This window comes from Petaurus breviceps, unplaced genomic scaffold (assembly GCF_028583685.1).
Source record: "Petaurus breviceps papuanus isolate PSGF00001 unplaced genomic scaffold, PetGlider_PUasm1.0 221, whole genome shotgun sequence".
NCBI classification, from domain to species: domain Eukaryota; kingdom Metazoa; phylum Chordata; class Mammalia; order Diprotodontia; family Petauridae; genus Petaurus; species Petaurus breviceps.
This window is the reverse complement of record NW_027185877.1, coordinates 5,471,285-5,497,291: the sequence shown is the minus strand read 5'-3', so window position 1 is coordinate 5,497,291 and position 26,007 is coordinate 5,471,285. Positions and strand designations below refer to the sequence as shown.

Below are 26,007 nucleotides of genomic sequence, written 5' to 3'. Positions count from 1 at the left end.
TTCCTTCCTTCCTTCCTTCCTTCCTTCCTTCCTTCCTTCCTTCCTTCTTTCCATCCATCCTTAATTCTAGCTCTCTATGACTGTCTTAATACCATTCTTACATGTTAATCTTGTTAAAATGTATGAATAACAGAACATTGCTACCACTAGAGGTCTCCATGATGCAATTGCTGAAAAATATAAGCTCTTCTGTTTGCTGAGAATATTTTTCAGAAAGATTGTAGAAAGGTACCAGAATTGTTTACATCTAAAACGCCCTCAAAATTAAAGGGAAATAGTGTAGGCACTTTTACCGTCCAGATTTCTAGGCCAGATTCTTCTGTAACTGGTATTTTATTGCAATTTCATTTCTCTAGGCCTGTGGAATCCCACAGTATGTACTGGTTCCTAGGTGTAAGATTTTTATAGCACAAAACCAGTGACTTTAAGTTCAACACCCTAACCCACTTGGTCATTTTTAAAGTCGTTTATCACTCTGATGCATGTTTTATGAGACCTGTATGGTAGGTGTGTGGCTCTAATTTTATATATTAAAAAAATCAACATATACTTCCCTGTCACATTCAAGTCAAATTTGGGCCGAGAGAGAGAGAGAGAGAGAGAGAGAGAGAGAGAGAGAGTTTGTATATGTGTGTGTGTAAGATATGGCCTCAACAGCAGAAATTTAACTTAGACATTATTCAAAGAAAAATAATGATTTTCTGGATGGTTTATGCTGAGGCAACGCTCCTGAAGAGGGAATAAACAAAAATGTGTTGGCACCTACCCATGCAGACAAATTCCTTCCTTGTAATCCCTATTTAATTATCCCTGATCAGAATAGATTTTAATGTTAATTTTGTGTTTTAAATTTCTATACTGAAGCATGTACATGAGGTTCAAATGTCTAAATTACTTTCCATGGTAAACCTTATGGTTTTTTTTTTAAGGCCTATAAAATGGTTGAAAAGCTTGACACAAACAAAAAAATATCTCATCTCTTTGCGTCCTCCACAGCTCCAGCTTCCTTTTCTCTGTCACATAATATGATCATTTTGCATTTTTGCTTTTCCTTTTAGAATAGAATTGCTTCTGAATGCATTCTAGATCATATCACAGACGAACTGTATTTCAAACTCTAAATGTTCATACAGAAAATGGGATTGAATTAGAGTTTTCTGTTGGAATAGACCAGAAAGGGAAAGATGATTTTTGGACCTAAATCACTTTAAATATATAACAGGCAGGAACTTATCTAAGATGATTTGGTGACATTATGTCTAGAGATCTAAGGATACGACTCCCAGGGTCCTTTAAAATATATGAAAATAACTGGAGTAGTATTATCTCTTGTTGAACAGTAAAATTTGAAGTCTAATTTACAAACAAAACAAACATCTGTTAGCCTTCTGGTTTTTCATTTGGTCTAGAGCTCTCTTAACAGGGAAAACTACAATTATTATGAAATGTAGTAGAATAAAGTATCCCCAAACTTGTCTTCTTTGAAAATCATCTAAACCAAATATGCAAACTATTCCATGTTAGACTCTAACTTCTATTTGACTATGGAAGAGAAAGAGAAAATTTAATTTAACTATGTCAGGAATCTTCTTTCAGTCTGAGACATTTTACCAGTGATTAATTTGCAAAGAAGGATTGTCATTAAAGAGCAGAGTAGTGTAGGAATATAGAGTTTTTCAGACTTAAAAGTTCTAAATCTTTAAGGATAGGACTTGTTATATACTTAAATGCCATAAAAATTTCACAAAATACAGGTATCTACTAATAATGATTTAAATTCCATACTTGAAATTGATAGGATAATCAGTGTGAGGTCAATATATGAATTAACTTTTGAAATGAAAAACCAAATAGGTAACATTCCAATCTGTATTTCCCACTGTATTTTTAACCTAACGCCTGGGTTAATTTTGGAAGAAAAAAAAAGGATTTGGCATGTTAAATTAATGGGTGACAGTTTAGTGGTTCATCTTTTTATTAAAAAAAATACTTATAATCTTAATGAAGGCATGTGCCAGACAGCCAAACTATTATAAACACCCATTAAGGTATAATTTAATGACAAGTACACCAATAGGAAATGTAGACATACCCAATACTTTAGACAGCATGAATACTGATCACTTCCTAAAGCACAAGTATTAGAGATAAGACTTGGCATGCCTATCAACTATAGAATTTTCTTTAGGCCTTAAAGTAACTACACCTGGACAGATTGATACAAATGAAGAGAGACCACAGAAAGTCTAGTAGCAGAGAATACACAGACAGGGATCTGAAAATTTTTGCAAAGGTAGGACCCAAAGCAATATATTTTTAAAACAGTTTAAGATTTAAAACATTTTAAATTTAAATTTAAACATTTTCTTTTAGTGTTGTTGTTTATTGTAAGTTTGAAAGAAAAGGATATAAATGAAAGGGGAAAATGCCTTTTATAGTGATGGGTGGGTAGGCACAGGTTAAGGCAAAATAAGCTCAAAGGAATTTTACAATTATTTTGTTTTCAAATTGGATTAATGATATTTAACATATAGCATATTCTCCTCTCCCGTTCTCTATTCTAAGTATATCACAAGTGGAATTTGATTTTAAAGGTGGAAATAATTTGGTATTTCTTTCCTTAGGATTTAGAATTAATTATGAAAAATCTCAATTTGAATACTCTGTCCTTAAATTGAGTATTTCTCTTCTGAGTGAAACCTATTCTTAACAAATTATCAACTAATGAAAGCATAAAGATCAGTTTAAGTAGATATCTTAAAAACCTGTACCCCCACAATTTCATTGATAGGGACTTTCCTTTTACTAGTATTTCAGAGTGAAACCCTTCTATATTTTATAAGGTTCTGTTGAGAAAACTCATTATTTGCTATTCAACCTGCTAGCGACAAGCCTCTCTGGATGTACCAAGGTTGAATTAGAGATTTGTCAATGGCCCCATATCTGAAGCTTTTTTAAACTTGGTAGTGCTGCCAGTACAGTCTGGGATAGAGTAATAATAATAATAATAAATTAGATGCTCTGTCTGTCTATCTCTATCATTTGTCCATCTATTTAATATCTTTTTCAGTTTGACCTTTACCAGATTTTATGGTTTCCCTTATATCAAAGAGTGTCATAAGAATGAGTCTTCATTGCAAATCCAGCTAAACTAGCAAATTCAATTCATTTTTTTTCTCTGAAATTCAGCAAATTCACAAACTACGGAGGGAACTGGTCGCATCACAGGAAAAGGTTGCAACCCTCACATCTCAACTTTCAGCAAATGTAAGTAATTTCTGCTTTTTGATATAAGAGAAAAGTTCAGGGATTACAGTGTTGTGATATTACCCTGTCTGTATTAGGGTAGATTATCTGTTATTTACTTAATTTTCGATTATTTTATTTGTTAGACTTATGGGGTTTTTAGTTTGTTTAGTTTTTTTGGAAAGTTAGATGGAACAGTAGATAGAATATGGAACTTGGGGTGAAGGAGACCTGAGTATGAATCCTGGCTTCATTACTTGATAGTTGTATATTCCTGGGAAATCACATAAGTTCTCTAAGTATCAATTACCTCATCTTTAAAAGAGGGATAATAATAGCACCTACCCATTCTACATCACTGCTTCTCAAAAGTGGAAATAGAATAATAAAGGAGAATAGGTATCAGTAGGCAGCTATATGATGGTGGATAGATTGTCAGGTGGGAAGTCAGGAAGATTCATCTTCTTGCATTCAAATTTGACCTCAGACATTTACTAGCTGTGTGACCTGGGGTGAGTCACTTACCCCTGTTTGCCTCAGTTTCTTCATGTGTAAAATGAGCTGAAGAAGTAAATGGCAAACCACTCCAGTATCTTTGCCAAGAAAACCTCAGATGGATTCATGGAGAGCCAGAAAAGGCTGAAATGACTGAACAACAATAGCAACACATCGACCCAAGTCTCTATCATGAGTTCTAGTTGCTTATCATCCACTACCTTTTGGACACCTCAAACTGAAGGTCCTCTGTGTATCTCAGACTCAATATATGTGGCAGAATAATTTCCCAACAAATACTCACCTCTTCTGAGGGTAAGGTATATATATTACTTAATAGGTGGATACTTATTACTGTTGAAGGCATCAGCATTCCACCAGTGACTCAGTTTCACAACTATGGAGTCATTCTCAGCTTTTCACTCTCACCTCCTTATCTATCCAATTTATTGCCAATTCTTGTACTTTTTAACCTTAACATCTTCCCCTTCTTTCTACCCACATAGAAGTACCAGTAATGCAGGTCCCCCCCCCCCTCTTTTCTGGTCTGAACTATTGCAATAGCCTATTTGGACTCCCTCCTCAAATATCTTCCCATTTCCCACCTCAGCTTTTAAGGTTATTTTTTTTTTTTTTAAGCAATTGGGGTTAAGTAACTTGCTCAAGGTTACACGGCCAGTTATTTCTGGGTGTGGTGCTAAGTGTCTGAGCCCGGATTCGATCCCCAGGTCATCCCGACACTAGGGCCGGTGCTCTTACTCGCTGTGCTACCTGGCTGCCCCAGTTATTTTTCTAAAGCAGACATTTTTCTATCTAGGCTACCTTCTGGCCTCTCCCTCCCCACTGTCCTAATCAATAAATTCCAGTGGCCCTCTATTACCTCCAAAAACAAGTATAAACTCCTTTGTTGGTCTTTTAAAGCTCTTCATAACTTGACTTATTATTTTTCCAGTCTACTTACCTTACTCTCTTCCAAACACAGGCCAATCTAAGCTCCTTAAACATATGTAGCAGCAAGCACCCTAGCATCCCCAGGGTGGCTGCCAACACAGGTTCTTAGATCTGCTTTTCTAAAGGAAAGCAACTCAAAAGGGGTTAACAAGCTTACTTTAGTCAATCAAACATATATCATTTACCTACTTCAGGGGAAAAAGGTCAGCACACTGAACTTCAGAATATACAGACAGAAGTTACAAGACAGAGAAACAGATCAAGCAGACAGGCTTCCAAACTGTCCAACCATTACATCCATACTAAATCATAGTTACCAGAAAGAGAAACATCAACATCTGGGTTTTCAAAGCCAGGGGGGCTCTCAACGGCTGCACAGAGTCTCATCTGGTAAAATCACACAATACTTCTCAAAGTGAGCCCCAAAGCAAAGCCTCACATCAGGGATTATATAGCCTTCTCCTGGGTCAGAGAATTTAACCACCCTCTTTACCCATTACCCAATCACACAGCATCAAGGTGTGGGCATTCCTGAAAACCAAGCCTCCTGCCACAGGCTCCATGTGACCACATTCAGCCTATTAGGGGGCAGAGTATATTTTCAAATCAAGGAAGGTTCTCAGAGCCTCTAAAGCCTATCAAAGGGCCTAGGGGCAGGGAAGATCTTTAAATTTGCATTTCCATTACAACATAACATTCCATTTCCCATTTCTGTACTGTTGTACCTGCTAGTTTCCTGGATTTTCTTAAAACTGAGCTCAAATCCAGTGTACTAGAGGAGATTTTATAGTTCCAAACAAATGCTAATACCATCACCTCTTAGACTGTTTTCCAACTATTCAGTTTGTATCTTAGTTATACCTTTGTTTACATGTTATCTTCTCTATTCTAATATGAATTCTTTGAGGATGGTACCAGTGTTTTTGCCTTTCTTTGTGTACCCTTTGTTATGTACAGTGCCTAGCCTAAGGTAAACACTTAATAAATGTTTTTTTTTTGATTGGTTGATTGATTTATTGAAGACATACTTCTTTCAAAGATACTACAATTTCCCCCTTGGAAATTCACTTAGACTACAGAGTGCAGACAATGTGACAGTCTGCATTGCTATGGGAATTTCCCTCCAGTGATAAAAGCAGGTCTTCCCTGGCCAGTCATCATGCCTAGAAACCATTTTTCCTTACCCTCCCTTTCATATAGTCTGTCTCTTAATTCAAGACCCTTAGTAAGCACCACCTTCTGCTTAAAAAAAAAAAACATTCTTGATCCCCCCAACTGCCAATGCCCTTCCTCCTAAACTATCTTTTATTTAAGTATGTTGCAGTTATGTTTTTATTCACTTTCTATTTACTCTGTATTAACTTATATCTGTACTTATCTTCACCATTAGAATACAAATTTTTAGGTAGGGATTATTTCATTCTTGGTGTGTGCAAGAATGCCAGATGCTACAGATTCCTGAAAGAAGATGAGAACTGGGTGGGGAAGCATTGCATTTGATGACTGAAATCAGTGGTGACCTTTGGGACAGTAATTTTAGCAGAGTGGTTGGGATATATTATAAGAAAAGGAAATAAAAAAATGGAGATATTAGTTATTAACCATAGACTTTATAAAAATTATGTTTATCATGAAAGAGAGGAGAAAGATGAGATTGTAGTTGGGTATAGGACAAGGTTCAAGGGAAAGTTTCTTATTTTGTTTTGTTTTAGGATTGATGAGAACACAAACATAGGTGGAGGAAACTGGAAAGAAAAGAAGAGATTGGAGATGCATAAAAGGGGATAATTAAATAAGGGAATGCTTTGTAGTTAAAAGAGAATTGAATGTGAAGTAAGTGGTTCATCTGTGTCATATCCTATATATGTAGGTGTATTTGGACTAGTCACTTCATCTGGTTGACCCTTATGCATGCTAGCTATCTCATACCATTATCTTGAAAGAACATTAGAATTGATCAAGGTCCTAGAGTGAATCAGAGATGATGGGATTAATGACATAGTTGCAAGCTACTTTTTTTAACAGAGATGAGGGCTTCCTATTTTTCCTGAGACATTATAAAAAGGGGAAATGAGACCACAATACTGATCAATTTTGAGGATTGGAGTAAATAAATAACCTTGATCTTTTCAGTAAAGTCTTCTGTTCTTAAAGTGAAGGAATGGGTTTCAGTTGGGATTTTAAGGGAAAAGGAAACTATTTGGAGCAATCATTGAGGGGAAGAACAGTCATAAACCTAGAAAAAATTCTAACCAGTGAGCACCAACTCAGTTTATACCCTAAGTTTACACTGGGTGTATTTTGCTCTTTTTTTTCTACAGTGATACAGAGGAGGCACACTATTGAGCGGTAGGAGTACCTAGCCCTGTTTCAGTTTTTATTTATTTATAATGCTTTCTCAACATGAGCCAAAGCATTTCCTTCACGTAACTCTTCACATTCCCATTTGGAGGTAGAAAGGAGTTTTTCTGATTCAGTGTAAGCAGTAAATATAAAATTTAATACAATTAAATTTAGCAAGTGCTCCAGTGTTCTCTTCGTTTCCACATCCAATAGTCTTTTCTCAGTTCTCATCTTTCTTGACCTCTCATTGCCTTTGAGAGTATGGCAGTAACAATGGAAGATTGGGGTATGGGACAGTGAGGATTTTCTTTGGTGTTAATTACTGAATCATTAGAGAGATAGACACTCTAATGAGAAAGACAGATTTGGGAAAATGCTGGATGGGTCAAGAGACTAGAGACTATAAATGAAGGATCATATATTTAAAGCAGGAAAGGACCCTTCTTATTGTAGATGAGGAAAAAAAAACACCAGTTTTAATGCAAGTCAGAGTTGGAGAGAAGTAGTTTTGGACAGAAAGATAATTTAGTCAATCCCTCTTGTTTTAGAGATATTGGTCCAGGGAAGTATGAAGTGAACTACTCAAGGTTACGTAGCTACCTAGTTAAAGAAATTTAAATAATAACCAGTCTTCCTGACTCCTGGTTCTCTTCTATTACTTAATACCATGCTTTATGTCAAGATAGAATTCTTATGAGGGACAAGAAAAACTTTCAAGACATTCCAAGACTTGAATAATTCATAAGCTGACTGTTAACTACAAACAATCCTGGAATGAGGCTAAGCAGTCTTTGATCCTTAATGCCAAAATGGATTTCTTGGAGCAGAAAAAAACCATCACAGATTTTACATAATATTTTATGATTTCCACTCAATGCTAAAACAGACTGATCATGGCCAATTTTCATCCTTGGTTCATGTTTAATTTCATTCCCTCTGAACTGATCTCTATTGATCTCATAAAAGAGAGGGGGAGGGAAGCTCTGTTTCTGTTTTTTATTTATTTATAATGCTCTCCCAACACGAGCCAAAGCATTTCTTCACATAACTCTTCACATTCACATTTGGAGGTTGCAAGGAGTTTTTTCTCAATATCTAAATTCTGTTGTTTTCTAATTCAGTGTAAGCAGTACATATAAAATTTAATACAGTTTAATTTAGCAAGTGCTCCAGTGATCTCTTCATTTCCAAATCCAATGGTCTTACTTCTCATTCTTCTTGAGATCTCATTGTGTTTGAGACTGCTGACCTTCCGGATACTATTCCTTCCCTCTCTCTTGCTTCTGAGACTTAAGATTTAAATCCCTACCCTTGGAACAAAAATGAAGGACAAGGAGGAGGAGAAAAAAAGATACAGTACACCAACCAATTATATTTCCTCAGAAAAAGATCAAACTCATACTTCCTAGCAACTTTTTTGTTAGATTGAAAATTGAAAAACACATTCCATTACCTGTGCAAAGATGCCAAGATCAGAGATTGAATATGATAAATGACTACACTGACTCCAGAACAGATTCCCATTTATGATTTTCTTAAAATTCAGCTCTCTCTCATTACTGATTTCTCAATAAGTAGACAAATCTAAACATTAGTTCTAAGAGGATAGTTTTTAGTTTGCCACACAAATACTCATGTCACTTCCTACTTGCCTGATTGAACTTAGCCAATATTTGTTAGAAAGTGTTCAAATCTTTCCCTCCCTCCTCAGAATAACTTGTGAAATTGTACCAATCCAAAGGGGCCTCTAGTAATTAGATGGGATGCTTTCTCCAGTAAGGTTTCTGTCCTATCTCTGAACTTATGTCCTTCAAGCAAGAAGTCAGATAATAGCAGGAAATAAATATGAAAAGCTACAGGATACCCAGTGATTCTTGACAGTCTTCCAAATTTCTTCTGTCTTCTGTTACACCCTGTCATTCAATTCTGGTCAGGTGGGCTGCTTTGACTCATTCAGCAAGTTTGTGTCAGCTAATTGGACTTATGTGAATCTTGATATTCCTGTGCTTGGCCTCTTAGATAATTCTGAATGCTGAAGATAAATAAAACCAACATTTTAAAAATATCTTTAAATGAATATGTAATAAAAATGCATTTTCTGCCTTTCACCAGATTAAATTATATTTTAATTAGTTAAATTAGCCTCAGGGATAGCATTTCATTTGAAATCCTTTATCGTGTTTCTTTGAATTATTTTATGTTAAATGGACTGACAATTTCCCTCCCTTCCCCTAGCCCTCTGCAAAGGGAAATTATAATTTGTAATTCAGGCTATAAAGTCCCATTTAGGTTATTTCCCATTTATAGGCAAATTGAACAAGAAGTGTAACTTTGCTTGGCTGTGATAGGGATTATCCTTGGATAATCTAAATAATAATAAAACATAACTTTCATGATTCTTTTTTTTTTATTTGAAGCCATCAATCGATTCCAGGTATTAAATATGGTCATTTTCCATATGGTTGATAGGTGTTGCCCAAAAATATGTGAACAAACTCTTGACAGGCTAAGCTTATATGAATGATCTGTTTTATTGTTCAGAGTCCAGGAAATTTTCTTTTTAATATTCTTTAGAATATTAGTTATATTATAAAGAATAACTATTCTTTAGAAAAGAATTTAAAGAATTCTTTTCTAAAAAGAAAGAAATCTTTTTAGACTATTGTGCAGGAATCAGAAGTTAAAGACAAATAGGTATTAAATAACACATACTCCTTAACACTTAGCAAGTCTCTTCTCAATTATTACCTTCACAGACTTCATCTAAGTAAAGGTAGGAAAGATTCATCATCATTGAGATAAAATGGAACACTAGCTTTTAAACCTTGTGGTTGACCAAAGAAAATTCAAACTCAGGCAAACTTATATTAGCCCCTCTTTTCCTTCCCACTCAGAAAGATACATAATTGTGGCATAGCTATTATTCTTCAGTAATATTTCAAGAAAAATCTATTATCCTGTGTTTTAAGTGGCTTTACGCTTCCCTTAGTGGTTTCCTTTGGCCTAGATGGAAATGGTCCCTTGGCTTTGACTCTACAATGCTGTTCATTTTCCCAGTTTCATTTGAAGGGTATCAACTGCTCCCCAGTTTATGTAAGGTCAGTGTGACCCTATTTTCCTCTCTTTGCTAACCTTACTTCCCCTTCCTTACTCCCATTCTTAGGGATCTCCAATTATGCCCCACAACCTTCCATTAAATACTCTAAATCTAGGCCTCTATGACTTTTATAATAGAATTACTAGCAGGTCTAAAACTTCTTAAAGCCCCCTTCAGTCCCAAATGGTCTAGAACAGCTCTCTTTGTAACCGTTCCATTTGGTTAACCCTTATGCAGCTTCTATATTGAAATTTAACAAAAGATAGATAGATGATAGATAGATAGATAGATAGATAGATAGATAGATAGATAGATAGATAGATAGATAGATAGATAGATAGATAGATATTATATATATATATATATATGGGGAAATATTCTAAATGGCTCTGATACCATTGAAAACCTTTTTTTTTCATCATGTTCTACTCGTTTTATTTTTAATATATGACAGTAGCAGTAGTTTGCTGATATTATGATGGATTAAAGAGAAATAACTCTCCAAGGACTGATCAATAATAGGCAAATTAATTTGTCACATGTTTATTAAATGCATCCCATGTTCAAGATGCTTTGCTAGATTACAGATATACAGGAATGAAAGTCCCTGCCTTCAGGAAGCTTTTGTTCTAATGAGGAGATACAATAGAAATACAGATGAGTAACTAAAGGAAGAAAAGCGACTCAGAAAGTATAGGATCAGGAATTTCCTCTTGAAGATAGAACATCTGACCTGATTTTTGAAAGGAAGCGAATGATCCTGAAGGACGGAAATGAAGGAGTACATTCTAGTAAGAGGTGATGCCTTGTGGGAATTCATAGAGGTAAGAGATAGAATATTGAATTCAAGAAAGAGTTTAACTAGGAAGTAAAGTCATACTTGTAAATGAAAATATGAAGTGATTTGCCAAAGTTATCTGCTGTTCCTCCTTTGTTCTCCAAGGGAACCAATGACTTCAGGAGGGTAATGTCTCGATTTGCAAGTAAATTATATTTAAGTGAGGCAGGAAAGTGCACAGTCATCAGTCTCACTCTCTCCTCCAGAGTCATCAGAGTCCAGTGACAAGACATAGGTCAGGGTGACTGGAGATGGCCTCTGTGCAGTGGGAGAACTTGGCCCTTTTAAGCTAAGATCTTTCCCAGGTCTCAGTTTGTCTGAGACAACACCCATTCAGTGATTAAAAGCCAGGTACAAATTGAGGCAAAAGATTGCCTACTGGGGTGGCCAGGTAGCACAGCGAGTAAGAGCACCGTCTCTAGTGTTGGGATGACCTGGAGATCGAATCCCGGGCTCAGATACTCAGCACCACACCCACAAATAACTGGCCATGTAACCTTGAGCAAGTTACTTAACCCGATTGCTTTAAAAAAAAAAAAAAACAGATGGCCTATTTTTTCTTCATAAAATAATCTATCTGGGAGGGCCAGAGTTTCAGAGATTCTGGCCAAAACAGAAAACAATTGCTATTTACATTCTCTCTGAGTCATCAAAACCCACTCAGTGAGCCAGTGAGGCTTGGACTGGTACCAATTATTGACAGATCAGTGAAAGTGAGAGCCCATTGAGATTCAAATGGAGCTATTTGACTATGGTTGGAAAAGATTGAAGTCAGATTATGAAGCTCTTGAATGTCAGGATAACCAGTTTTTATTTTATTTGAAAAGCCATTGGCAGAGGCACAAGATTTTTTTAACTGTTGAAGTGATGTAGTCAGATCTATTCCTTAAGGAATGTTATTTTGCTGCATAGCTAATCAGAAAACTAGAGCTCTGTCTGTCTCTCTGTGTGTCTCTCTGTGTCCCTCTTTCTCTCTCTCCAGTTTATAGGAAAACTGTGCTAAGGATAACTCAAAGCATAACAAGTATTTTATTTACTTCTCTGATGTTTCCAAAATGCTGCAATCATTTCCCCCCATAGGTTATTCTCTATAATAATCCATGTTTCTATAGCAATGATCTGCACTTTTATGTTTTTCCTCTTACTAATTTGATGAAATAGGCAGCAATAGATGAAGTAGTTTATTCATGCTTGTGTATTGATGCAGTGACAGTTTTACAATTAAACCTCAAAACCCCTAAATTTTTAGTCTTCAGGGGCAGTGCTTGCTGATGGTATAATTTGAGGAGAGAGTTCACTTATCCTTACAATACCAAGGAGACTTAGAAGATCATCATTTGGAATCTTGTCTTTTAGTAATGCTAGAAACAGAACTATTCTAAAAGGGAACAAATCTTTGCACTTATTTCACTGTGAAGTGGTCCTACTTGGATAGATTCAGAAGATTTTGTTCTTTCTCTTGTCTGGTACAGAAGCCTTGTTTGCATGGGACAATGCATTTGGTTTTGTTACTACCTCCAAATCTCTGGGTATAAGGACACAAAAAAAAACAAAATAACTGTGATAATATTAAAAATGAAAGATAAAATGTATGCAGAACTATCAAGTTTGAAGAAACAGTTTATAAATATTAGGCAATTATGCAATATAGGTAATCCAGGCATCATTGTTTTCTTTTTTCAAATGAGTCCCTTGTTAAATTACATGCCAGTAGGCAAACAGTGAATGTTACAGGCTTGTGTTGAACCTGGGGATTCTCAGCTTCCGAATCCAGAATTCTATGCCTCATATCAAACTGCCCCTCTGTAGCAGCAAGCACCCCAAGCGTCCTCAGGGTTTGCTGCCAACACAGGTTCTTGGATCTGCTTTGATAAAGGAAAGCAACTCAAAATGGGTTAACAAGCTTACTTTAATCAGTCAAACATGTATCGTTTACCTAGTTCAGGGGAAAGAGGTCAGCACCCCGAACTTCAGAATATACAGACAGAATTATCAAGACAGATACAGATCTAGTAGACAGATTTCCAAACTGTCCAACCATTACATCCATACCCAATCAATATCTGGGTTTCAACATCTGGGTTTTTCAAAGCTGGGGGGCTCTGGACAACGGCTTCCCAAAATCCATATCAAATCACAGAACACTTCTCAAAGTGAGCCCCAAAACAAAGCCTCACATCAGGACTTATATAGCCTTCTCCTGGCTCAGAGAATGTAACAATCTTATTGACCCACTGGCCAATCAAAAAGTATCTACTGAAAAACAAGCCTCCCACCCCAGGCTTCAGGTGCACTTTAGCCTAGGGGCAGGGATGATCTTCACATTTACATTCCCATTACACCCTCTGACAAAGTTGATATGAATGCAATATTTCAAAATAATTTTCTGCCAGGTGACTCTTATGTTATCTCTATATACCTATAAATTATATAGGAATTGCTTGGTTTGGAAAGTGTACTCTTTTAACATGCAAACCTGAGAGGGACATATGAGGTCATCTTCAAAAGTGTTCATGCCATTCAGTCCTGTAATCCTAGGTTCTTCCACATTTGTTTGAAGGAAGTTTTGAACTTGGTGTCTCAAATAATTTGCTGCATATAAATGATAATTCTTCTCTCAGTGAATATGTACACCAGAAGTAATAGCTTTCATTGCAGAAGCATTTGAAACATTAAAGAGGACAAAGAATACTCAAATCCATGGTTTGTGGAACAATTTTGGACAGTACACCCCCTCACCCCAATACCTGTCACAATCCTATTGAACCAGCCCCAAAGACTATGTAGTACCTTGGTGATCACCTACTTTCTCTACTCAACAATATGTTTATAACAATGAATTAAGTGGGAATATTTATTTTATAGGAAAACAAGGTAACTACACATCTCTTCATGAACTTTAAAAGTTAAACTTTTTAACGTTAAAGAGTTGGTGATATTTTCTTTTGGTGTTGAGACCCTAAATAGGATAATCTCTCATTCCTACTGCTTTATCATGTATCAATGCCCTTTCCTTTCTGGATAAATAGCATAGTTGTACTAAATGCAGATTGAACAATGACCCCTTCCCTTTGCTCCCATTCTTGTTGAACCAAATGGGTCTGTAAAGCACTCTTGACAAAAAACAACTTTGATAAATTGAAAAGCAATGGCTTAATTTGGAAAGGATAGTTAGTATTCCCCTGGCAATTTATAAGAAGATGTGGAAATCGCCTCACCAGTCCACTATTAAAATTCAGTTCATCTTATAGTAACCCAAAACTACTTATATGCTCAGATATTTGACAGAAGTGGAGTGGTATTGACAGCAAAAATCACCATCCTTTGACACCTCTGTTGATTATTGTAAAACGGTAGAGAAAGATTAATAAGCACTTCTTTCTGAGGCAGATTCATCACTGTTTCAATTATCTAAAAGAAATTTGCTAAGTATTTTCTTAGAACATAATATACTGTCTTTTCTTCCCTATGTCTAGTGAACTAAAAACAATTTGGTTTAAACTCTGGCTAGGGACCGGTGTAGAGTTTGAGTGAAGCTTGGAAGAGCAACATTTTCTCTAGCCATATATTTTCTTCCCCCACACTATCATCTTCCTGCAAGTCAGGTAACAGTAACTGAAGGTGGTTCTGGAAGTGATTAATCCCTGGAAATGAAAGATTCATCCTTGAAAGAATGGTATGAGAGTGACTGATGGCTCCAAGTCCGGAAGGTACTTCTAAGCCTTCCTTTAGGCTGCTATCCCTAAACTGTTGGTAGTAAATTTGGGGAAAACTTCATTGGTTCACAATTTGGAGTTGGAAGGGGTTGTAGATATCATCTACTCCAACCTTTTGTTTTACAAATAGTGAATTGAGCTCCAAAGATGTCAGATGTCTTGGTCTATAGCCTCCCAGGTCCTCTACTGACCAAACTGAGTGTTAATCATTATAGTATATTAATGTCATAAGTCATGGAATCTTTTTTTTCTCAAATACTTAAAATATAAGTCCATCAGGTTTAGAAAGTTTAGCTCTATTCCTTCCAAAGGTGAGAGAATGGATGAATTCCAGATAAGTACTTTGGATGGAAACCCTCTCAGTATTCTCTGATTTAAATTGTGGTATTTTTTAAGATGTAAGTATGAGTGAGGTCTCATATTAAAATATTTCTTACCTGAGTGATGTTTTTGTTATATCAAATATGCCTTCTTAACGTCCAAAAAGAACTATTTTGCAATACATTGTTAAATTTAATAAATACTTTCAAAAATGAAGCAACTGTCCCTAATTGAAAATTCAAGGTTGATATTCTCTCTCTCTCTCTCAATTGATTTTTTTGTCTTTTAGTTATTATGGTCATAATACAAAAGAAATGTTTAAATGTACTTTCTCCAAAATTTTAAATAAAATCACAAAATCCAAAAAGAAAAGTGTGTGAAAGAAAATGCTACTGAGTAAGTATGATTTCCCATGGATAGATGTTTGCTGCCTCAGTTGAAGGGAAAAAAAGAATCTAAACCCTTTTATTGAAAATGGTTTCTAAAGCAAAGACAAATCTTGTAGGCTCAATTCTTTGTAATAGGAAAAGAAGAAAGCTGCCATGTCTGTCAGCAGATTCTTGCACTCGAAGAAGAGGATTGTTAAATCAGAAAAGTTAACAATATCTTCAAAGGTCATCAGGGGAACATAAAACTGTGGGACATGTTCTCAGAGACCATTTGAGGGACCTCCTTTAGATCTTTGGTTCTGAAAAGTTAGTGGTTTAGGACTATGTCCTGTACATCTCAATATCAGTTCTTTCTGGCATGGGGAAATTAATGGTAAAGTTCCATTCCCTTGTAGTACTAGAATTCAAATGAGGTGTCCAGGGATTAAAAGAATGAGCTTTTCAAGATGGGAACTGGTAAAAAAAAATGATATCAAAGGGAGATTAAAATAGAGTTTATCATTCAGAGCTACAAGGAACCTTTGAGTATATTGTGTATAATGCTTTCATTTTACAGATGAGAAAACTGAGACACAGAGAAGTAAGAGAAATTGACCAGGGACATACACAAAATAATTCTACTCATTGAGTGCAGATACTTCTTTTGCTAATCCACTAGATTATAAACTCCTTGAGGGCAGCAACTGCCTTTTGCTTCCTTTTTCATCCTCAGTGCTTAGAATACAGTAGGTGATTAATAAGTGTTCCTTTAATTTATTATTTTAAATACTTTTAATTGAACTAAAACCAGCATAAAGATTGTGTGGCTCTTTATGTGGTTTAGTTAAAGATAACATTTCATAATAAGCATTTATCCAATGAAGGCTATTTTTCCATTGCTCCATTCACTTAAGTCTTAGATGACATTTAAAAAATGTCTTCCATTTCTTTCACAGGCTCATCTAGTAGCAGCTTTCGAAAAAAGCTTGGGGAATATGACTGGCCGTCTACAAAGCTTAACCATGACAGCAGAACAAAAGGTATGTTTATAGCAGCGGATTCTAGGACATAGAAAGATTTGGCAAATTGTATCAGGAGTAAAACTTTTTTTTTCAAGCAATTGGAGTTAAGTAACTTGCTCAAGGTTACACAGCCAGGTGTTTCTGGGTGGGTAATAAGTATCTGAGGCCGGGATTCGATCCCCAGGTCATCCCGACACTGGAGCCGATGATCTCACTTGCTGTGCTACCTGGCCGCCCCAGGAGTATAACTTCTTAAACAATAGAAGGTGTATCTTCCTTTTAGAGACTTTGACACTCACTCTTAAAGCTTCAGCTGTTAGTAGTCCAGAGCTTTCCATTTGCACTGGCACATAGACATTGAAAGATAAAAATCTTTCATTTATGGATTTTAATTAAAGGGACTTGGGCTTGCAACTTAACCCATATTGGAAGAATCAATGTCAAAAATTTCTTAAATCCTCTCAGAGTATTTCACTACATGTGGAGCCTTTCTCAGAAGACTAAATGCTAAGGAGAAGGAAGAGTGTTATCAGAAAAAAAAATGATTTTTAGGAATTTTATATAGCTGGAAAGGCTCAATGGTGGCACAATGAATAGAGTGCCTGGCCTGGAGTCAGGAACACTCATCTTCCTCAGTTCAAATCTGGCCTCAGACACTTACTAGTTGTGTGACCCTAGGCAAGTCACTTAGTGCTGTTTGCCTCTATTCTCATCTGTCAAATGAGCTGGAAAAGGAAAGGGCAAACCCCTCCAGTATCTTTGTTAAGAAAATTCCAAATGAGGTCTTGTAGAGTTGGACGTGGCTGAAAAAATTACTTAGCAATGACAAAACATACCTGGAAAGAGTTCCATCTAGAGAGGACATTATAAAAATAATAAAATATTCCTAATAAGTTCCCAATTATAGTAAGGAAAGAAATAAGCATTTCTTAAATGGCTACTATGTAGCAGGTTTTCTCATTTAATCCTTATTACAATCCTGGGAGGTAAAGCTATTAATTACCCTCTTTTTGCAATTGAGAGAACTGAGGCAAAGAGAATTTAAGTGACTTCTTCATGGTCACAAAGCTAGTAAATGTCTGAGGCTTTATTTGAATTTGAGCCTTCTGACTCCAGTCCTAACACTCTGTCCACTGTGCAAGCTGGCTGCCTCTCCAGTAATTATAGAGAGTAAAATAGTATTGACTCATATTCTAAACATAATTCAATTCCATTTGGGCAAACCTTTATTAAACACATACTAAGCATGACACACTTTGATAGACACCTGGGATAGAGAGATAAAAATGAAAGGAACTCGTATTATACTGGCAAAAAGCAACACATATTCAGATAAGGAAATACAAAATGTATTCTAAGTAAGTAAAAAGGAGAGATGCTAACAGTGGAATGGTTAAGATGGACTTCATATAGGTGATGGCTCCTAAGTAGAACCTTGAAGGGAGTCTGGGATTTCACAATGAAGATGAGGAGAAAGCATATTCCAGTTATGTTAGAAGGCTTGTGCAAAGACACAGAGAAAGGAGGTAGGGCGATCTGTTTGGGTAATAGCATGGAGACCACTTTGTCTGGAACATAGACAGCGTTAAGGAGATAACTATTTATTCTCTAAATACCAAAGGACTATGCTAAGGTACTAGGAAAAGTCCAGAGATTAACTAACCTAGTCCATTCTCTGAATTATCTTTTAGTTTAGCATGGAATAAAATACCAACAAAAGTAATTATAATAGGTAAAGATAAATGCATTTGAAAGCTACAGAAACAAAACCAAAAGTGCTTTGTCAGGTCGGAAAGAGAAAGGTCATTACTGGAAAAAAAAAAAAGGCGTGAAGAAGCATTGGTATTTGAATTGTGTTCTACATGATGGATAGAAATTTAACAATGAGAATGGTGAAGGAAGACAGACATCTAAATATGGAGGGTCCTGGTTTCCAGACAAAGTAATATGAACTTCTTAAGTAATAGGCAAGCACTGAAGTTTTTGTTGTTGTTGTTTGTAAATAATACTTTATTTTTTCCAATTACATGTAAAGATAAGTTCCACCATTCATTTCTATAAGATTTTGAGCACCAAATTTTTCTCTGCCTCTGCTTTGCCTAGCCCTTCCCCAAAAGGACAAGCAATCTGATATAGGTTATCCATATGCAATTATGAAAATATATTTCCATATTAGTCATGTTGTAAAAGAAGAAACAGAACAAAAGGAAAAAGCTCCAAATAACAAAACATGCGAAAATAACATGCTTCAAGGTGCATTCAGACTCCATAGTTCTTTCTCTGAATGTGGGTAGCACTTCCCTTCATGAACCTTTTGGAATTGTCTTGGATCATGGCATTGTTGAGAAGAGCTAAGTCTATCATAGCTGATCATCAGAAAATGTTACTATTACTGTGCACAATATTCTTCTGCTTCAGCTCACTTTGCTCAGCATCAGTTCATGTAAGTCCAGGTTTTTCTGAAATCTACTGCTTATCGTTTCTTATAACATAAAAGTATTCCATTACATTCATATACCACAACTTGTTCAGGCACTCCACAATTGTTGGGCATTCTCTCATTTTCTAGTTTGTTGGCACCACAAAAAAGTTGCTATAAATATTTTTGTACACATAGGAACTTTTCCCCTTTTTATGATCTCAGGAAAAGAGATCTAGCAGTGGTATTATTGCTGGCCCATAGTTTTATACCCCTTTTGGCATAATTTCAAATTGTTCCCCAGAATGGTTGGATCAGTTCACAACTCCACCAACAATGCATTAGTGTCCCAATTTTCCCACATCTTTTCCAATATTAATCATTTTCCTTTTCTGTAATATTAGCTAACTTGATCAGTGTGAGGTGGTACCTCAGAATTATTTTAATTTGCATTTCTCTAATCAATAGTTATTTAGGACATTTTTTCATGAATATAGCTTTAATAGCTTTAATTTCTTTATCTGAAAACTGCCTGTTTATATTCTTTGACCATTTATCAATTGGGGAATATGTTCTTTTAAATTTGACTTAGTTCTCTCAATATTTGAGAAATGAGGCCTTCAGCAGAAACTTTGACTGTAAAAATTGTTTCTCAGCTTTCAGCTTTCCTTCTAATCTTGTTTGCATTGGTTTTGTTAATGCAAAATCTTTTTAGTTTGATGTAATCAAAATTATCCATTTTGCATTTTATAATGTTTGTTATCTCTTATTTGGTCAAGTAAATTATTCCTTGCTCTAGTAATTTGCTTGTGGTATCATTCCTAATGTTTAAACCACATAACTGTTTTGACCTTATCTTGGTATGTGATGTGAGATGTTGGTCTATGCTTAGTTTCTGCCATACTGTTTTGCAGTTTTCCCAGAAAATTTGTCATATAGTAAGCTCTTAACTCAGAAGCTGGAGTCTTTGGGTTTGCCAAACAGTAGGTTTCTATAGTTATTTACTACTGTGTCTTGTGTAGCTAACCTATTCACTGATGCACCACTCAATTCCTTATGCAATACCAAATAGTTTTGGTGATTGCTTCTTTATAACATGGTTTTAGATCTGCTGCAGTTAAGTTACCTTCCTTTGCATTTTTTCATTAATTCTCTTGATATTCTTGATCTTTTGTTCTTCCAGATGAATTTCATTATTATTTCTAGTTCTATAAAATAATTTTTGGTAGTCTGATTTGTATGGCACTGAATAAGTAAATTAATTTCAGTAGAATTGTCATTTTTATTGTATTAGCTTAGCGTACCCATGAGCAATTGTATTTCCCAATTATTTAGGATTGACTTTATTTGTGTGGAAAGAGTTTTGTAATTGTAATTATATAGTCCCTGGGTTTGTCTTGGCAAGTAGGCTTTCAATTTTTTATATTGTCCACAATTATTTTAAATGGAATTTTTCTGTCTCTTATTGCTAAGCTTTGTTGATAATATATAGAAATGCTGATGATTTATTTGAGTTTTTTAATATCCTAGGATTTGCTAAAGTTGTTAATTATTTTAACAAGTTTTTTAATTGATGCTCTAGGATTCCCTACTTATGCCATCAAATTATCTGCAGAGTGATGGCTTTGTTTCCTCATTGCCTATTCTAATTTCTTCAATTTCTTTTTATTCCTTTATTGCTAAAGCCAACATTTCTAGTACAATATTGAATAATAGTGGAGATAATGGAGACCCTTATTTCACCCCTGATCTTATCGGGAGGGCTTCTAGAATATCTCCATTATAAATAATGCTTGCTGATCATTTTAGATAAATACTACTTATTTTAAGAAAGCTCCATGTATTCCTATGTTCTCTACTGTTATTAATAGGAATGGGTGCTATATTTTCTTAAAAGCTTTTTCGGCATCTATTGAGATAATCACATAATTTCTTAATTTTGTTATTGAATGGTCAATTATGCTAATATTTTTAGTAATACTGAACCAGCACTGCATTCCTGGTATAAATGTGAGTAGTTTATAGTGTATTATCCTGGAGATAAATTGCTGCCATCTCTTCAATGATATTTTATTTAAAATTTTTGCATCAATATTCATTAGGAAAATTGGTCTATAATATTCTTTCTCTGTTTTGGTTCTTCCTGATTTAGGTATCAACACCATATTTTGTCATAAAAGGAATTTGTTAGGACTCTTTCTTTGCATATTTTTTCCAAATAGTATTGGAATTAATTGTTCTTTAAATGTTTGATAGAATTAACTTCTAAATCTGTCTAGCCCTGGAGATTTTTTCTTTGGGATTACTTTGATAGTGTTCAGTTTCTTTTTCTAATTTTTTTTTGGCTTTTTGGAGGGCAATTGGGGTTAAGTGACTCGCCCAAGGTCATATGGCTATTTTTTGTGTTGTGTCCAAGGGTGGATCTGAACCCAGGTCCTCCTGACTCCAGGGCCAGTGCCACCTAACTGCCCCACTTTTTCTAATTTTTTTTTAAGCACTCAGGGTTAAGTAACTTGCTCAAGGTTACATAGCCAGTTATTTCTGGGTGTGATGCTAAGTATCTGAGCCCAGATTTGATCCCCAGGTCATCCCGACCCTGGAGCTGGTGCTCTTACTCACTGAGCCACCTGGCCGCCCCTCCCACTTTTTCTAATTTTTAAAGAATTGCTTTCTTCACTTAGCTTTTTTGCCTCCTTTTTCATTTGACTAATTTTACCTTGAAAGGAGTTATTTTCTTTAGTGGACTTCCCCTCCCCCCATTCAGCCAATTATATGGTTTTTTTTTTTTAAAGCAATCGGGGTTAAGTAACTTGCTCAAGGTTATACGGCCAGTTACTATTTCTGGGTGTGGTGCTGAGTATCTGAGCCCGGGATTCGATCTCCAGGTCTTCTCAACACTGGAGCCAGTGCTCTTACTCGCTGTGCTACCTGGCCACCCCGCAATTATATGTTTTAAGGCATTTTCTTCAGTCAATTTTTGTGTTACATTTTCCAAGCTGTTGAATTTTTTGATAATTCTCTTCCATAACTCTCATTTCTTTCCCCAATTTTTCTTCTACCTCTCTTAATTGATTGATTTAAAAAATTTTTGGGATAAAGGCCAATCATATTACCCTTTGAGGCTTGACATATAGGCATTTTTTACATTTTTGTCCTCCTCTGAGTTTGTGCTTATATCTTCTCTGTTGCCATGCGAGTTTTTTTTTTTTTTTGGTCAAGGCTCTTTTTTTTTTTTTCTGATTTCTAAAAGTTGAAACGTGCTCCTGGGGTACAAGGAGCATTGTCCCAAGCATCTTGTACTAGGGGAAAAGGGTTTGGTCACTAGCTTTCTGCACTGGGGCACCTCTCCAGAGAGAGGTCATGGTTTGCCCACTGCATAAGGGAGTCCTGGTCTAGTCACAACTGGTCTAGTCCTGCTCTGTGTTCTGGAGAGGGCAGTTTTCCTACTGTGATGTGGCTGGAGACTTCACAGCTGGCCTGCTGTGCCACCGGCCTGCAAAGCCCATACCATAGGGCCTTGATTGCTTACCTGAGCATGTGCTGGGCTGTGCTCCCTTTTTACCCAAGTGAGACAGACCTTTGTTGACCTTCTAAAACTTATCTTGGGCTCGAAAATTATTTCACTCTGCCCTTTTTGTGGATTTTGTCACTCCAGAATTCTTTTAGAGGCATGATTTAATGTTGTTTCCGAGGGAAACTGGGTTGACTTCAGATAGCTTCCTGGCTTCTCTCTACCATTTTGGTCAAACATTAAAGATTGTTGAGCACAGCAGTGAATTATCCAAACAGATCTCTGCATAAGAATGATTATTCTGGTAGTTGTACTAGCTAGGTGGAAGAGTGGATAGAATGTTGGACATGGAGTCAGGAAAACCTGAGTTCAAATTCACCTTCCTACGTCAACTAACTCTGTGACTGTGGGCAAGCCACTTAACCTCTGTTTGCCTCAGTTTCCTCACCTGTAATATTATCTCATTTTATCCTCACAATAACCCTGGGAAGTACATACTATTATTATTTTACAGAAGAGGAAACTGAGGTAAACAGATTTTAAGTGTCCTGCCCAAGTTCACTCAGTGAACCACTAGGTTGCCAGAAGTTAAGAAGACTCCTCTTTGTGAGTTAAAATTCAGTCTTGGACATTTACTTAATTGTGTGACTCTGGGTAAGTCAGTTAACACTGTTTGCCTCAATTTCCTCATCTATAAAATGAGTAGAAGAAGGAAATAGCAAATCATTTCAGTATCTCTGCCAAGAAAGCAAATGGGGTCACAAACGGTCATACAGGACTCAACAACAAAAACAACAAATTTCCTAACTCTATTCCTGACATTCTATCCACTGTGCCACCCAGATGCCCAGTGTTCTAGCTGCTGGTTTCCCAGCACTCCCACAAGTATTGAATTGAAATCCAAGACTTTTGCAATATGGAGATGCTTTTCATCTGAAGTTTAACAGGCAGATCAGCCTGCCCTCCATCAGACTCAGTGGAAGCCCTGTAAAATGTCCAATTGCGAAATTGGTCAGTCAGGATAAGGTGGTGACCAAAATCAGATACAAGTAGCTAAATCAATTTATTTGTTGAGTGGTATTATTTAATGGAGTCCATTCAATTGTCAAGATTTATTAAGGATTTCCTCTGTACTAGGCACTGGGGATAGAAAGATAGAAATGAAATGGTTCCTGTCCTGAAGGTATCCCCAGGAAATCATTCTAAATTCACTACAGTTGCTGTTGACTTGTTCTCTCTGGCAATAATTAGCTGTCACATTCAGTTATTCATGTCATTTCCTGTTGAGGATAATAAAACCATATCATCAGCAGCATTGTGGAGGGTGCTTGTCTTCCTTCCTATTTTCTATATCACTTGAGGACATGACTTAAGTGCATTTCCATGATAATGGAAATGTTGTTTATGTTCTTAAGGACAGCAGTTTCTTTTGCTCATTCTGATTTTAGTGATAGTATAATGAAGCAGGCTTTGAATAAGCACTAATAACCTGACATCCATAATGAGATGATATAATTAGAAACAGACCATCTTGTTGATAGAGTCAAAGGCTAATTAGAGATTTATTTATTTGCTAAGGGAAGTAGCAGAGGGAAAGAGGGTAATAGTTTTACTTGTGATTTCTTCTATGGGAGGAACTCCACTTGTGGAAATGGCCTCCACTAATGCATGTTAGTAACTCATCTATTACTTACTTTTTTAGATAGTTGCTTTGAAGACTGATCAGTTAAATGACATAGCCAGGGCCACATAGGCAGTATCTGTCAGAATCAGTTCTTAGTGACTCTAAGGCCAGCCCTCTATGCATTATACCATGCTATATGACACTATGAATAGTGTAAAAATCTTGTTTTTCATAGCTGCTTTCCTAACAAGATGAAATAGTATAATAGTGATCAATCTATAACATATATAATGTCTATGCCCATCTCCTTATCTGTTGGTCTTTTTCTGACTATCATTTTTCTATCAAGTCATCTATCTATGTATCTATCTACACACAAACATATACACAAACAGATAGATAGATAGATGATAGATAGATATTGATCCAGAACTGCAATTTCATTGGCATAGAGAATTTTTAATGAAGAAAATCCCTCTATCAATGTAGATCAGCAACTGGTCAGCTACTTAAAATCTTTGATGGAATATCATTCTGGTTTCTGTTCATTTAAATGATTTCTCCAAAGTAAAAGAACCAGTATGTATCAGAGATAGGACCTGGACAAAGGGCCTCTTGAGACCACAGTCAGCCCTGTATCCATTGTGCCCTCCTGAATGATATCAGAAATAATCATGCCTAAAATGTGCTTCTTCCTTGTTCAAGATATCAGAATGAGAAATTCAGCAGTATCAATCCTGAATAACTGTGGAGTAAAATGGGATCATTTGGGTTCTATTATTCTGGATAAAATTCTTGGGTCATTAGATCTTCTCATAGGACTACTGTTCTTTTCCTTTCAGGTTAAGTGACTTATCCTGTATTTTAATGTGACTAGAGTTGCTAAATTAAGTGCCTCCTATGGGCTGCAGTGTGACAGGTACTATGCTAGGCTGTAGTGATACAAATACAAAAGTGTGATACATAGTCCATGCCCATGGGGGATTTCTATATGACCCCCAATCTTTATTTGGTATCATCTCTGACAATTTAGCCATCTCCTATTGAGATCTATTATTTTCCTGATTTTTGGAGAGGCTAAGCTGTAAAGATATTTGAACTTCAGAAATCTTTTGATGAAGGAGGTAGCCAAGGCGTAGAGAAAACTAAGTCAGGAGTACCTGAGTTCATGGCCTTTTTTTGAAATATATTTTCTGTGCAATCTCTACTGGTTACTTAACTTCTCACTGCCCCAAGGACTAAGACTATTAGTGGCCAGATAGTTGCCAGTCTACCTCAATGGAAGGAGTTACTTCACTAAGAAGTAACTTTACTTCAAGAGAATTCCCCACTTGTGTGTTTGATTTTCTTGTATAATCTTTTTTAAGCCTTTCAGAGATGAGCTGATTTCAACTTGAGATACTTTTTTTTTATAATGTTATCAGTTGTTTCCAAATTTCTGCCAATTCTTACCAACCAAAGAGAAAAGAGAAGAAAAGTTCATTAAGGTAAGGAGAAAATGAGACAATATTCTACAATGAGGACTGATTTTGGAAACTGAGAATGTTTAGCCTGAAGAAGAGATCCACAGGATGGGGCTATCTCTGAGAATTTGATTGACTGTCCTGTGAAAATGGTATTGAATCTGTTCTGCTTGGCTGGGCCCCAGAAGGAGGAGAAAGGGGTGGAAGATGCAAAGAGGCAGATTTAGACTTGATAAAGGAAGAAAGAAAGGGAGGGAAGAGGAATGGAGGAAAGAAGGGAGGCAATAAGGGAAGAGAGGAGAGAAGATAGAGAGAAGGAAAGAGGGAACACAGCAAGGGGAGAAAGGGAAAGAAGGAAGGAGAGAAGAAAAGAGGGGGGAAAAGCAAAGAGAAGAAAGAAGGAAAGGAAAGGGAGAAAGGGAAGGAAGGAAAAGGGAGAAGAGAAAGAAGGAGGGAAGGAAGAGAAGAAGGAAGGAAGGAAATCTTCTAACAGAGGTATCTGAATGTGGAATGTCCTTTAGGAAGTGATGAAATCTTCACTACTATCTATCTATCTATCTATCTATCTATCTATCTATCTATCTATCTATCTA

At 36.1% G+C, this 26,007-nt stretch overlaps 1 protein-coding gene across 2 annotated transcripts in view; it reads left to right on the top strand.

Moving 5' to 3' along the window:
* The window catches only part of NAV3 (neuron navigator 3), a 499,276-nt gene that overhangs the window by 419,295 nt on the left and 53,974 nt on the right, over nt 1-26,007 (top strand). For both annotated transcript variants that reach the window (XM_069094807.1, XM_069094808.1), the window contains exons 22-23: nt 3,190-3,267; nt 16,332-16,415. In XM_069094807.1, the coding sequence (XP_068950908.1) occupies nt 3,190-3,267; nt 16,332-16,415 (162 nt within the window). The remainder of the gene's footprint in view (nt 1-3,189; nt 3,268-16,331; nt 16,416-26,007) is intronic.